The sequence below is a fragment of the Maniola hyperantus genome, chromosome 3 (assembly GCF_902806685.2).
Source record: "Maniola hyperantus chromosome 3, iAphHyp1.2, whole genome shotgun sequence".
In the NCBI taxonomy this organism is placed as follows: Eukaryota; Metazoa; Arthropoda; class Insecta; order Lepidoptera; family Nymphalidae; genus Maniola; species Maniola hyperantus.
The window spans coordinates 9,028,454-9,043,861 of record NC_048538.1 but is presented as its reverse complement, the minus strand read 5'-3'; the positions used below and the strand labels follow the sequence as shown (position 1 = coordinate 9,043,861).

General features: G+C 35.9%; 1 protein-coding gene across 7 annotated transcripts in view; it reads left to right on the top strand.

Annotated features, from left to right (window-relative positions):
* The window catches only part of mrj (DnaJ heat shock protein family (Hsp40) member B6 mrj), a 52,888-nt gene that overhangs the window by 34,640 nt on the left and 2,840 nt on the right, over window positions 1-15,408 (top strand). Inside the window, exons 1-7 of one of the 7 annotated variants that reach the window (XM_069508841.1) lie at window positions 2,094-2,224; window positions 2,501-2,684; window positions 6,043-6,138; window positions 7,502-7,611; window positions 12,594-12,731; window positions 13,819-14,001; window positions 14,545-14,794. In XM_069508841.1, coding sequence (XP_069364942.1) covers window positions 6,074-6,138; window positions 7,502-7,611; window positions 12,594-12,731; window positions 13,819-14,001; window positions 14,545-14,794 — 746 coding nt within the window. In that variant the 5' untranslated portion in view covers window positions 2,094-2,224; window positions 2,501-2,684; window positions 6,043-6,073. The other 6 variants (XM_069508838.1, XM_069508832.1, XM_034984363.2 and 3 more) reach the window with 6 other exon arrangements.

The following is a 15,408-nucleotide window of genomic DNA, read 5'->3' as shown; positions in this document are numbered from 1 at the left end:
TGATATTACTTGTAGCTTGTAGTTTACAAGTGTAGTTTTGATAAACGCATTCTTGTAAAAATGCACAAATTTACAAGAGAAACGCTTGTAATACAAGACTTGTAACGTTTGATAAACAGGGCACAGTGCCCTGTTTATCAAAGTGAAAATTTCATGTTCGTTCGTCCGTCCGTCCGTCTGTCCGGCCGTCCGTTTGTCTGTCAGTGGACTGTATCTCGTGAACCCTAATACGTAGAGACTTGAAATTTTTACATTGATTCTGATTTAATTCTTTGGCAATAGCATTTGTTAGAATTTTCTACCTGTGCCCTGTTTATCAAACGTTACAAGTCTTGTATTACAAGCGTTTCTCTTGTAAATTTGTGCATTTTTACAAGAATGCGTTTATCAAAACTACACTTGTAAACTACAACTACAAGTAATATCACTTGTAATACAAGTGTTTTTCAAACTTGTATTTGTGGTTTTGTTCATCAAAAATGCCTTTGTAACTTGTAGCTTGTAACTTGTAACGAAAAAGTTGGAGAGCCTCCGTTGACTCTTAATTTATTTTACAAGTTGTATGCAAGTATGATAGAATAATTAAATTATCTAGTACCTAGTAGTAAATAGGTAAAATAACTATAAAATAATTCAAAGGTGTAATTTTATTAAACTTATCAATGCTTCTCTTTTTAAATTCGATCAAAACGTGTCTCATATACAAACGAGTATGTTGGCATAATCTTTTTCGGTAGATACAAGTCCAAGCGACTGACATAGCAATAGTATCTCTTTCCACTCTGCTATTTTTGGTCTTTAGATAATTTATCAGTAAATGCGCCAAATAAAATATCTTTTTGAAGAATAATTGTAACTTTCGAATCAGATTTCGCCATTTTTTGCGGTGTAATTCGAAAAGCGAATTTTTTTAAAGTCTATCTATTTTTCCTTAAGTCTAACCTTAATTCATGAAAAAGAATGTATAATTTTTAATTTAAACTTTTTGTGTAGGTACTTCCTGTTGGTGTACCGAAATAGAATAAATAAAAGTAGGTAGGTAAATACAATAAGAAGCAATAGGTTTTACAAATAGGTTATTTAACACAAAATAAAATTATTTGAAAAAAAGTTTTATTTTTAACAATAACTTGACTAGTTATGGTACCGTAATTGCTATTTTATCGACATTTATTACGGTTGAAAAATTATTTTGCAATTTAGCAAAAATAAAGTGTATTTAAATTAAAAATACAAGTTCTACAAGTCTTGTAAAATCTTACAAGTCTTGTTAAATCCTACAAGTCTTGTGAAATTATTTGATAAACATAATTTACAAGAGTTTGTAAAAAAGTTCTTGTAACATGTAACTTGTGAGCTTGTAGACTTGTAATGTTTGATAAGCAGGGCACAGATATACAACTAGCGTGGCCACAGATATGTCCAGATTTGCAACTAGCGTGGCTCCCTCAATCCCTCTCACTCAAGCAGATTTCCTTACTTGTAAAATGTCATTCCTTCTACGCTTCACGTTGTTTGCCAAATACTCACGTACAAATACATTTTGGCAAACAAAAAAAAGTGGCGACGGTGATAAGGACAGAACATAATCATTTTGTCACGTTCTAATAATTGCTTAATTGCATTTAGCTATCTCGCTCTAACAGTAAGTGTCACAATTGGGCTACTTCTAATAGTCTGAGCGTGGCCCCCTCAGTCCCTCTCGCTCAAGCACAGGTGAAGTGAGGTTTGGTTGACTCGTGGTTGACTCAATTATTTTAAAGAAATAATCGATTTATTCTGTTGTTTGCGAAGTTATTGTGCAATGGTGGGTTACAGTATATTAGGCTACAATAGCCGAAGCGGACGTAAAATAGACGGAATAACATTTCACAAGTGTACCTCTGCTTGAGCGAGAGGGACTGAGGGGGCTACGCTAGTTGCATATCTGGTATATCTGTGCAGTTGAACCATAGAGTTAAAATGGCGCGTGAGGAGTCATCACAGACCAATAAGTCATTCTGTGATTTTTACGAATTATACAAAGACTACTGTGGGACTATGGTGGGGACTATCAATACCTACTTTGGTTCACTTTGGTATAATCATAATCCTTAATCTATGTTTCGTATAAATTATAAAATTAAAAAGTGCGATTCAATGACTAGTGTGATCAAAAAGTACTCTGTGGTGTTATCTTAGTGTGATTCAGTGTGATTGGGTGGTGATTGGTGAAATAGATTATGTATTGAAACGATTAAATAATACACAGAAAGGCGAAGTTAATTAGAATTATTAAATCTCTCTGATCTCTCTCTTGCTATATTTATAATTCATAACTGTAAAGTTAGTTCGTTAGTTTTGTTTGCTAGAATTTTCCATTTAAAATATTGTCAATTTCTGCTTACAAAGGAAAGGACTGATTAGATTTGTGTTTTTAGTACTAGGTACCTATTACTCGAACGGTCAGTATTCATTAATGTCATTGAACAAAAACAATCGTCCATTTCTCACATCAAAGTGCACTAGAAATCTATGAAATCAATGTACTTTTGTAATCATAAAAAGTGGTAGTACAAGACAAGAAGTGTTAAGTTTTCCCAAGTTTTCCATTGTGTTACTGGGAGGTCGGCTAACATCTTTACCATACGCGATCACCTGTTTCTGCACTCAACGGATTTCCTAATTATTCCAATGTTCTAAAGGTTTGTAATGTTGTTGTCTTTAAAATTTGCCAATTAAGTATTACGAAATCACAGGTGCCCTAAGCTGTCGATTACTATTTTCTCAATAACACATTTCAGTCTGCAGAGCATCATCTTGAGTTGTGTGGGTGGCAAATATTATTTTATAATTTCTACCGATCTACGTAATAATTTCGTGATGATTCAGTCTATTTTTAAATATTTCATTATAAGGAAGTAGTAGGTGGTAGGTGTCGAAAATGTTTTAACAATAATTTTATTGAATACCAATGAGGTAGGTAGTATATAGAATATAAATTATAAGGAAAGTACTAATTAGCAGCATCAATCACTAAATCACTGCATCAGTTACAAATCACTGTGCTGCTGCATGGTTCATTGAGACTACCAGGAAAGGTCCTTTACTGGACAAATAATATTTTGACATCATCTACACTAGGGATGGTATGGAAGGGGATAATATCAGAAACGAATTTGGAAGTGGCGTTTTTAATTTGCTCATATCGGAACTTGAATTGGAGGTAGGGAATTGAGAGCTTGAATTAGATTCTAAAAAAATAAAATTACACACTAGTCATCAGTTATATTCTTATTAGTTAAAGAAATAATACAGCTAGGCATATATAGTACCTACCTACTAGTAGTGAAGTTAAGCAGCATCAGCATATTTAACCTCGGATATAATTTCCGATTAGAATTTATCAGAACTGAAATCTGAGTTGAAGGTTTATAATTAATCTGAAGTTTTGAACTTTCGGAATGAGGAGGTTTCCAGGCAATGTTCGAAAAAATTTTCATAGATGGCGCTGAATTCTACAACCACTAAAGATGAAAAATTATATCTATGTATATGATCTATGCTTGAATGTTTAGGTTGTGTCAATCAATGACATAGATGAAGAGTTAGGCCGGCTATACACAGACTGCTCAAGCGGTTAGCCAGTGATCAACATACACGGACCGCTCTTGCAGTCAGAGTCTCGCGCAGTTACCTCCGCGCGGGTGGAGGTAACTGCGCGAGAGCGGTTGACGGCTTGAGCAGTCAGTGTATGCCAGGCAACTGCTTGACCACCCAACCGCCCAAAGCAGTTGCAACTGCTTGAGCAGTTTGTGTATGTACATACGTAGAAGTCTATAGTTCAATATGCAGTCGCAGCTTGAAACAGTCCATCCTGACTGCTTCAAGCTGTCCGTGTATGGCTGGTCTAAGAGCTAGCGTGCACTGCAATTTTCCTTACATTTTTTCCCCACAAAATCTGTGAACTATAATAGAAGTAATTCATTAATTTTGCATTTGCTTTTTTAAAAAATTTAAAGCATAGATGTTATAGATATAGGTATTAATTTTCATCTTTAGTGGTTGAAGTTTTCAGCTCCATCTATGAAAATTTTCTCGAACGTTGCCTGGAAACCTCCTCATTGGAATCAAACCTCCATAACATGTCTAAATACTCCTCATTACTATCTATAAAAAGAATAGTATGAAAATTGTGAATATGGAAGAGTTTTGATGTTGTTTATGGACCTTGACATATTACAAACTTATGTCAAATTATTTTTTCATTGACATCTTAAGTGGTGTTTTTAACAGTGACATGAGGTTTTCACAAATTATTGTGTTTATACTAACTTATATAAATGTAATAAACGGACTGAATAAGCTGAAATAGAACTTTTTTTTTCAGCTTATTCTTTTATAACTTAACAAATGATTGTTAATTTAAAAAAGATGCTATTATTGTTAGCAAGCATGTTATAATAAAGTAAGTAATTTTAGAATATTCTATATAGAAGGAAAAGCTGACTGACTGATATATCAACATCACTTGACGTAGGTATATTTAAGTAAAAATATACCATCAGCTCGAAACTTCAATCTAGTGCTGACATCACTAAAATGGCGGCCACGCGCATTTGCGATGCGCGGGACTTATATCCTTTTTTGTTTTCTGTCTTGACTTTGACCACTGAAATCACTGACTGAAATGGACATATCAATACTTTATTTAGGACTTTGACTTCTCAAAAGCAATGTTCTTGCTATAAAATATCTAATTTTCCATACTAATAAATAAATTGAAGTGTCTGTCTGTAATTTCGAAATAACTTATTATTTCGAAATTACAGACAGGCACTTATTTGAACTGTACCTGACTGACATATTTTTATTAAATTTTGTCAGTCTGTCTGTCAGTCAGTTTGAACGGGTTAATTTTCGGAACGGCTGAAACTATTTTGACGGAACTTTCACAGACAAGTAGAAGATTTAATAGAAAGTAAGACAGATTACTTTTTTAACCAACTTTAATTTTTTTTAATCGATAGAGAAACTTTGCGACTTTGTCCCATAAAGAAAATAGGGGACCTGACCTGACCACGAAAACTGATGGGATTTAGAAACTATATTTCGGTTATAAATTTGAAATATAAATGTCGGTTATAAAATTGATATTGGAGGTACCTACCAAGTAAAGGCTTTATCGTTGAAATCGAGGCCCCAACTCGACCCTGATGCTGTAAGGAATTGCATTCCTAAATCGTGGTGATCCCATGGGATTTTAAATAATACCGGAGCCGTTTACATGTTATTACGAAATTTGGTAGAGATATTTTGCATCCTGGGGACGGCCTATTACGGATAGGCTACTTTTCGTAATGGAAAATCAAAAGTTCCCATGGGATTTTTAAAAACCTAAGTTCACGCAGGTGAAGTCCATCGTAGGGCATCAGCTAGTTGGAAATAATTACCAAAACCAAACCAAAATAAAGCAGACTAATAACATTCTTTTGACTTTGTCTATTTGACATTAACATGTTCGGAACGCAATAAGATAGATACGTTCAACGCTACATGCTATTGCATCAGTCAAAAGTAAATGAAAAGGCACGTTCATGAATTTTTAAAATAAAAGATTTGTTTGTTAGATTTCGGTGTTGAAAATGTAGTATTTTTTGCGTACTACGTGTTTTTTCAACAGTATATAGTACGCAAACCCGAAAGAAGTACATGGCAACCCTCTGCCATACACCCTTAAAGTTCAAAAGTTTAAGCGTGTCTGGCAGGTGGTTGCCAAGTGTCTGGCAATGCATGACGTCATTTCAAATACTAAAATATAAAATATAGACTTTATACTTTGACGTAAGATTTATTACACCTTTATTACCTGTTATCTGCCAAAGTCACCATGATCCAAACAAACGTTTCACTCAGTGTTGGGGATAATATGCAGAGAAACTTGCAGCTTTTATAAAATAACGAAGGTCTGGCACGCGCTGGCTCTTAGTCCATTATATTGTACTTTGTAAGATTGTTCGAAAAGTAACCTTAAAGTAAAGCTTGTCTTTGATTTGATTCCAGATTATACTATACCCCAAGAGGGATTAGAGAGATGGTGGACTACTACAGAATACTGGGTGTATCTCGGACTGCAACTGATGGTGAAATTAAAAAAGCGTAAGTGTTTAGCATCAGTTTGGGTAAGTAGGTATGACAAGGAAGTTTATGGGCTATTGATTTTTATTATATATCGAAACTAGCTTATGCTCGCGACTTCATCCGCGTGGACTACAAAATTTCAAACCCCTTTTTCACCCCCTTAGGGGTTGAATTTTCAAAAATCCTTTCTTAGCGGATGCCTACGTTATAATAGCTACCTGCATGCCAAATTTCAGCCCGATCCGTCCAGTAGTTTGAGCTGTGCGTTGATAGATCAGTCAGTCAGTCAGTCAGTCAGTCAGTCAGTCAGTCAGTCAGTCAGTCAGTCAGTCACCTTTTCCTTTTATATATTTAGATTTTGCGTTGTTTACGAGATATATTGAAAACACCACAAGGGATGCTTTTTCATCCCTATCCTCAATTTCCACCCTCTGAATTAATAGCGCTCTTCGGTTTTTTTCTTTTATAACCCATTGAACGATTCCTGCCATAAAAACCCATGAACGTCTTAGTTCCTTTCATTAGGACATAATCAAGTAGCCTATCAGTTCCTGTCACTGATTCTAAAAAATTTAATATTACGTGAAAAGGATCTGGCCACACAGAGTTAGTTTTTAGATGAATATCTAAAAATCGGTCAATGGCGAGTCGGGCCTCGCTCTTTTAGGGTTCCGTACATAATTATGAACATCATACATTTGGGTGTATGAAATATTTCTTTTCCGAGCTAGAACATCGCAATAAACCGTGAAAGAAAATCCCAAAAAATGTTTATTTGTTTCCGCAGCTTACGAACTATTTTTTAAATCGTTGTTTTCAGAATTTGTTGTTTAAATACAGTATATGGTGCATAAAATATCGTACTAGTTTAGTTTTCAGATAGCCATAGGGTAAGGATTTTTTTTTCTTTTCGGCTCCTTTTTCATGTATAGGAAAATAATTTAATTTAATTTTTTAATTCAATATTAGATTTTGGGTCATCATTCTACACCAAATACCAAATTTTAGGTTTGTTTCTCATTTTATTTACACACGCGGACAAACAGACACACAGACAGCAGAGTGACATTAATACGGGTCTGTTTTTATCCTTTGGGTACGGAACCCTAAAAACTAACTCTGTGTGGCCGAACCCATTCATTTTAAAGTTCAGACTTTTGACAGTTCATTATTTTTAAAAACTAAATCTGTATGGGTTGGATGTTTTTTAGTTTTTACGTAACAACGTCCAACTATTATTAAAAGCATAAATTGTTTTATTTATTAATTTTCGACATTAACATTTTGTGTTGTCTTTCTTACTTTTCATACTTAATGGAAAACTAATAATTTGTTTGTGGTTTTAATTTACTATTTTTTAAACTAAATATTTTGAATACAGATACAGAAAATTGGCGCTGAAATGGCATCCTGACAAGAATCCAGATAATGCAGATGAATCTAACAGGCGATTTAAAGAGATATCTGAAGCCTATGAAGTCCTTTCAGATGGTAAGATTTGTATCTACTTGCAATTTATAAATAGTCATACAAATCGAGTGTTCTTATAATAATTATTTATATCATCCAGTCAAACTTATTTTGGCTATTGCTAGTCGTCCGAAAATATTGATGGATCATTTTCTCTGCACCATATCCCCATTAATGGGGATGGTAACTCCCTTCCACTAAAGGGGAAGTTTCACAGAATAATATGGGTGGGCTCCTAGATCTTAAATTATATTAATGTACAAATTTAAGAACACCTTGAAACCATCTCAAAACTCACATCCAGTCTAATAATAATACTTCGTCCGCGTGGATTTATATTTTTCAAAATCCCGCGGGAACTCTTTGATTTTCCGGGATAAAAAGTAGCCTATGTATTAATCCAGGGTATAATCTATCTACATTCCAAATTTTATCCAAATCCGTTCAGCCGTTTTTGCGTGATTGAGTAACAAACATCCAAGCATCCACACTTTCACATTTATAATATTAGTAGGATTATTCCTCCGACCGTTGCAACGAACGGCTAGCTCGGCGTTTGTTTTTGGTTCCTGTAATAACAATTTGTAGGATCATTATCATCGTCAATCGAAAGACGTCCACTGCTAGATATAGTTCTCTTGTAGTGAGTATAAGATCATGGACCAAAAGAAACTAAAAGTAGCATTCTTGGGTCAGCGGTTTTGAAACAGCAGATCTCTGTCTTCGATTGCAATCGTCAAATCTGAATGCTACCATTTTGGTTTCGACGTATGCTACATGTTCAATGTTATTGTGATCAGAGGATCGTGAGTGTGTAGTGTTGGGCGAGCCAGCGCGTGCTAGACCTTCGTTATTTTATAAAAAACTAGATGATGCCTGCGAGTTCGTCCGCGTGGATCTAGGTTTTTTAAATTCCTGTGGGAACTCTATAATTTTCTGGGATAAAAAGTAGCCTATGTCCTTCCCCGGGATATAAGCTAACTCTGTACCAAATTTCATCAAAATCGGTTGAACGGCTGGGCCGTGAAAAGCTAGCAGACAGACAGACAAACTTTCAAATTTATAATATTAGTATGGATGAAAGTTTTTCCGCGTATTGTCTCCAACACTGGGAGGAACGTTTGTTTGGATCACGGTGGCTTTGGGAGATAAGAGGTAAGGGTGTAAAAAATCTTACGTCAAAGTGTAAAGTTTAATTTTTATATTTTCCTCATAATAGTACACATTAGAAATCACGTCATGCATTGCCAGACACTTAGTTTCATGGCAACCCCGCCAGACACCCTTAAAGTTTAAAAGTTTAAGGGTGTCTGGCAGGGGGCTGCCACGATAAAGCCACCGTGATCCAAAGTCCGAACAAACATCCAAACAAACGGTCCTCCCAATGTTGGGGACAATACGCAGTGAAACTTTCAGCTTTTATAAAATAACGAAGGTCTGGTACGCGCTGTTTCTCTCTCTATGTAGTTTTCATTTATAGTAAGCAATATTGGTGTTGTTTTCTCTAAATATTTTTTTACAATGTGGCTAATTCCTTTGTACACAATCTCTAAACTAAACTAAAATATCACGTCTAAATCTATTGCTATCCCTTTCATAATGTTGCTTGCGGAAAAGGAAAGCACTAGATTTAGACCTGTTAATTTAGTTTAGTTTAGAGATTGTGTACTAGAGAATCGGCCCCAATGTGCAACAAAAAGCTGAACTTTATTTTTAATGGGTCTGATTTTACGTACTTTTTCATTACACAGTGTGTTTTTATTAACTGGGACAGTATGGGTAAACCTAAAACCATACGAAGTGTACTGTCTTAGGAAACTTCAGCACTTTTTTTTTGCATAAACAATTTTGGCACAATCAATTTTTTGGTCAATCGTGAGTTGTCCATAAAAATCAATGAAATAGACTTTTTTTTAAAATGCCGATTGACTCAGTTTCATGTAAGGATCATTTAATTTGTATTTAAGAAAAACGGGACAGCGGAAGTTGGTCAAATTTAAGGAAATGTTTTTTCGTACAATTTCAGGTTCTCATTTTTCATCCAAATGAATTAAAAAGTTATTGACTTTATAATTAACTAGCTTATGCCCGCGACTTCGTCCGCGTGGACTACACAAATTTCAAACCCCTATTTTACCCCCTTAGGAGTTGAATTTTCAAAAATCCTTTCTTAGCGGACGCCTACGTCATAATAGCTATCTGCATGCCAAATTTCAGCCCGATCCGTCCAGTAGTTTGAGCTGTGCGTTGATAGATCAGTCAGTCAGTCAGTCAGTCAATCAGTCAGTCAGTCAGTCAGTCAGTCACCTTTTCCTTTTATATATTTAAAAAAATTACAAAAAAGTATTGACTTGACTAAGCTTCGAAGATATACCTATTCTAAAAAATAAAAATTATTCTAATGCTAGATTAGTAGCTAGTCCTTTGTAAACACTTTGTAAACTACTTCGGTTCACTGAGTACCACTACCCCGGTTCATTGTGTACCATGGGGTGTACACAGTGAACCATTTTCCATTATTTAGAAAAAAAATCCTAGAAAAAAAGTGATATAAAATATGCAAAAACCTAGTATGTAAGTTTAATCTTCATTAAATTTCCTATCGTTTGGTGCAATTTGTGCATTATAGATCACTATAGAAGTGGAGTAATAACTGTTCAAACTTTTTGTGGTTCCTTGTTGCCACCCCTACCCTACCTATGTATGTAATAAAAAATTGCGCATAAAAAATTAACTATGTCAAAATTGTTTTCACAAAAAAAGAGCTGAAGTTTTCTAAGACAGTTTCCCTGTACCCCCTATGGTTTTGGATTTCCCCAAAAAACACACTGTTGTTGTTAGGATGTTAAGTTATAAAAGTGCTTCAAATATCCACATACATAGTTTATATTTATCCAATATCTATTTTAACAAGTAAAATATGCAATATTTATTGTAAATAACTTGCTTGATCTACACTAATATTATAAAGAGGAAAAATGTGTATTTTTGTTGTTTGTAACGAATAAACTCAAAAATTACTGGACCTATTTTAAAAATTCTTTCACCGTTAGAAAGCTACATTATTCCCGAGTGCCATTTTTTAAATTAGAGAACCAGACGAAAATTTTAATAAGGTACCCGTCCGAAGCCGGGGTGGGTCGCTAGTATACAATATATATTTTATAATAGTCCATAAATGTGCAAAATTACCATTGCTCAGGCAGCCAACTTTGCATATCTCCTCTATGCAGTTCTCGAAATATTGATATTTATAAGCAGGCTTTGCCTGGTCTCTGACAGCACTGTTAAAACTGGAAGCTGGGTTATTATTAAAATATTAACTAAAGGATAGTTTCTTAAAGTTTTATTATTGTTGTTTGTACAAGCGACAGCATGGTTGAACCCTTAGACCTATAATACTGGGTTGAACCATTCAGCTATTGGTGCTACGAGGCATGCCTTTTAAGTTTTGTCGTTTGAAGAAAAAAACACAACTAGAACCTTATAGTACTTTTTATTGTTTTTCAAAGTATTCACCACGTAGCTTAATACACTTTTCCATTCGCTCAAACCAGTTATAATAACATTTATTCCACTCTAAAGTGGGGGTGTTCAAAATGGCTGACTTGAAAGCGTCGACTGCTTCTTCACCGGACTGGAACCTTTGACCACGAAGACTTTTCTTAATTTTAGGAAATGTAAAGAAATCGTTAGGGCTTAGGTCAGGACTGTATGGAGGATGGTCAAGAATTTCTACTTTTTCCTGCTTCAAATACTCAATCGTTTGACGAGCCCGGTGTGAGCTTGCGTTGTCGTGGTGCAGGATGATGCGTCGCTTTGAGTTAGATTTTCGAAGTTCAGCGATGACTTGTGGTAAACAAACTGTGGTATACCACTCTGCGTTAACCGTTCTACGATCTTCAAGTGCAATAGGCAACATGGCCGGTTTTTCCAACGAACGTGGCCACCATCTTCTTTGAAGTGCTTCGAGAACGAACAACTTTAGTTGGCTTTGGCTCGTCTTGAAAGACCCAGATTTTAGATTGTTGTTTGGAATCAGGATCGTAAGCATAGATCCAAGATTCGTCACCACTGATGATGTCGTAGACGTGATTTGACTCTCCTCGGTTGAACCTTTGCAGAGTTTTCTTACACCATCTGACGCGGGCTGCCTTGTGATCGTCGGAAAGCAGATGCGGTATCCAACGGCAAACTAGCTTTCTCACACCAAGCGCTTCATGCAAGATCTTCTGAATGGTTGTCCCTGAGATGCCTAATAGAGCCTCTATCTCTCGATACGTCACATGACGATCTTCGACAATTAGTTGTCTCACAGAAATGATGTTATCTTCAGTGAAGGCGGATTTTGGGCGTCCTTCGCGAGATTTGTCACTAACACTAGTATGTCCACGCTGGAATTCTTAATACCAGCGTTCGACAGTCCGCAGACATGGGGCTTCGTCACTAAACACAGATGTTAGCTCTTCGAAACACTGAAGCCGTGTCAGGTCTCTTCTAAAGTTGTAGAAAATTATTGCACGAACATTTTCCTTAGAAAGATTCATTTTCGTACGTAACCTGACAGATTCGAATCGACGCTGTGACTAAACAATAGCATTAATCCTAATACTTTCAACTGTTTTGAGATTCAAAATTTAAACACATTCGAATATAAAACAGTTCCTAATTCAAAATTGCCGGGAAATATGGAAACGACAGAACTTAAAAGGCACGCCTAGTACTCTGTGTAGAGGCTATGGGCAAATTCGACTGCCAGGGCAATCGACTTTACCTTGCGAATTTCGTCCATGGCCTCGGTACTTAATAAATCACAATAATTATTATTACGTATACGGTAAAGATCTGTTTTAAATTAAAACCTATCAAATCTTGGTTTAGTTTATTTTTTCTCTAGAAAGAGTTTCTTTGACTGACAATACGAATTTATTAAATAGTCGCAACTTCGCACGTTTGAGTAGAATTTGGTAGGTTTTGTACAAATTGATTTTATTGTTGGGTAGAAAACAAGCGGAAATTATATGATGCACGGGGATCCAGTCACCACAGTCACAGATACTCAAGCAAGAACGGAGTTAATGGCCATCGACACTTTAGCTTCAAAGGTTTTTTTGGAGAGACACCATTCCACCGTTTTTTTGGTAGATTTCCACTTCAACTAGGGTTTTATTTATTTGAATATTGTCATTTTAACCCTAAACTAGGTATCTTTAAGAATTTAATTACTTGACCATTTATAGTATAGTTAAAACATTTGCTATATTTTATAAAAATATTAAGTTTGGAACGAGTTTGTACCTAGTGTCGGTTGATTGATTTGGAATAATTATAATAGCATGAAATATAATGACAATATTCAATAGTAATAATATAATAGTATCGTGTTATATTATTATTAATTTCATTAACACAAATTCTTAATAGTTTTTTTAACAATGGAGTTTTTGGCAGCTACCCAATTAAATTGCTATTAACAAACCAAAATTGTGTGAATTTTATACTAATCATCTGTGCTGCTCTATAAGATGTAATGCCCTTTTTTGTTATTCGCAAATATCATGAATCAGTAGGTACTAAATCGATTTGAAGTCATATTCTGCGTGTGGTGTATAATATTTTATTTAGTTAAAATATTTTGCCATTAAAAAACTATTTGACTTGTTTTTTTAATATCGTTTTAAACTAGGTATTTATTCAAGGGTTGCTTTTTTAATCGCCAAATGAATTTCAACCGATGACGGCCCTTAATACAAGAGCGGGTATTAATATTCATGTTTTGTAAAATATTTTAACTTTAGGAGAGTATCTTCTACTACCTACTTGCTTTAACGCCATAGTTATTTAAAAATAAAACGTTAGTGATTTTTTTAGATGTCTTGCAATTTAACAACCGCAACCGTGGAGGGAACGTCCCGCACACCCACACAGCCTGGTAACGTGCGGGTGTGCGGGACGTTCCCTGCCTCATATCCCGATTGCCATCTCGACCTGTCGCGGACTATACCTGCTTTAACGCCATAGTCATATAAAAATAAAACGTTGATAATTGTTTAGATGTCATGCCATCTTGTAGCTAATAATATGCTTTAAACGCAACATTATGTTTACGGTAGGTACATACTGCATTCATTTCAGGCGTAGGAAATTATTTTATTTATTCCATGCTTTTTTCTCGCAGTATTTTGTCGAAGCTGCGAAGAAGTTTAAAGAACTTTGTTTTTATTACAGAAAGAAAACGTCGCGTATACGATCAGTATGGTAAAGAAGGGCTGAACAACAGCAGGGGGCGACATTCCGCGGCCGATGAAGACTACGACTTTGGCTACCACAGTTTCCCCTTCAAGTTCCGAGACCCAGAGGAGGTGTTCAGAGAGTTCTTTGGTGGTTCCCCATTTGGCGACTTATTTGCTGGTAAAAATCTTGGATTGTCGAACCGATCATAATCCTATCCAATCGTAAACTGGATGCGTATTTTTTTACAAAACCTTCACAAATAATTACATAAACTAAAAGGCAGATTCTTTTGTGACATGATACGTGGTATTATTTTTCTAATGGCATGACGATACGGACAAGACTGAAGTGTACTGACCTGCAAGCGGTCCGTACTGGAAATTGGAATGCTTGGACGCGTTGCGTTTCCACATTGGGACACTTGTATTATTGCGGATATCAATAGTCATTAGTCAAAATATAAGGGCTCAAACAATACGATTGTAAGTTAAATACTGAGGTACTTCTTGCCAAAGCCTTGTTTCGTTGAAGAGAAAAGAGAATATCACTCGTGTATAGAAATGCCCATCTTTTTTGTCACACGAAACAAATCACAATAATTTATTATGAAAATTATTACTAGACGTAACACGTAAAAGCGTACGCGATAACCTATGGTTTGAGTTAATCACCTCTAAGTAGATCGGTTTACATATTAACGGATGGTGTCGGGCGTGACAGACATGAACGGGCACGGCGGGCGCGGCGGGCGGCGCAGCCACCCCGGCACGTCGCTGACGTCGTCGCTGTTCAGCCCGTTCGGCTTCGGCGTGCAGGGGCTGGACGACATCTTCGCGCACGCGGGCAACGGCAACACCTTCACGTCCTTCTCTACCTTCAACAGCTCCGCGGCCGGCGCGGGCGGCGCCAACATGCGCAGCACCACCACCACCACGAGGATTGTCAACGGCAAGAAGATTACTACGAAAAAGTTAGTTGCATCCTGTACAAATTATACTTTTCCTAATAATATCTGATCATATTATAACAAAAAATCAAAACTTGTATTGTAGGTAGTTTTTGATATTCGCGCCATATTCGTTATATAGGGAAAAGTGGGGTAAAATCGCAACGCTAAGGCAAATATTTAACGAAACAAGTTTCAGGTTTCATAAGTTTCGTCCAAAACCGGGTATACCTAGAATCCAGCCCCCCAATTGTTATCGTAATTGGTAACAAAATCTGCCCCTTGATTGACTGTGAAAAAATGTTAACAGCAAATCAACCAATCAAAGGGCAGAATTTTCTGTCGATTACGATAACGATGAATACATTTCTCTTGCACAATCGGGGGGCAGATATGTATAAACTCTATTTCGCCCCTTATCAGTGATAGCAAATACGTTAACATAGATTATAGCAAAACGATTTGTTATTTATTTTTATTGAGCACTCTCTGCCGTCATTGAAAGTTTGATGACAAACTAATCATGATGGTCACTTGCAGTGTGCAAAAAGCACGCGTTTTAAAACGAATAAAAGGTTTTAGTGCCCCTCTCATACCTTTTACCCCTATACCCGATTTTGTACTTTTATCCCCTATTT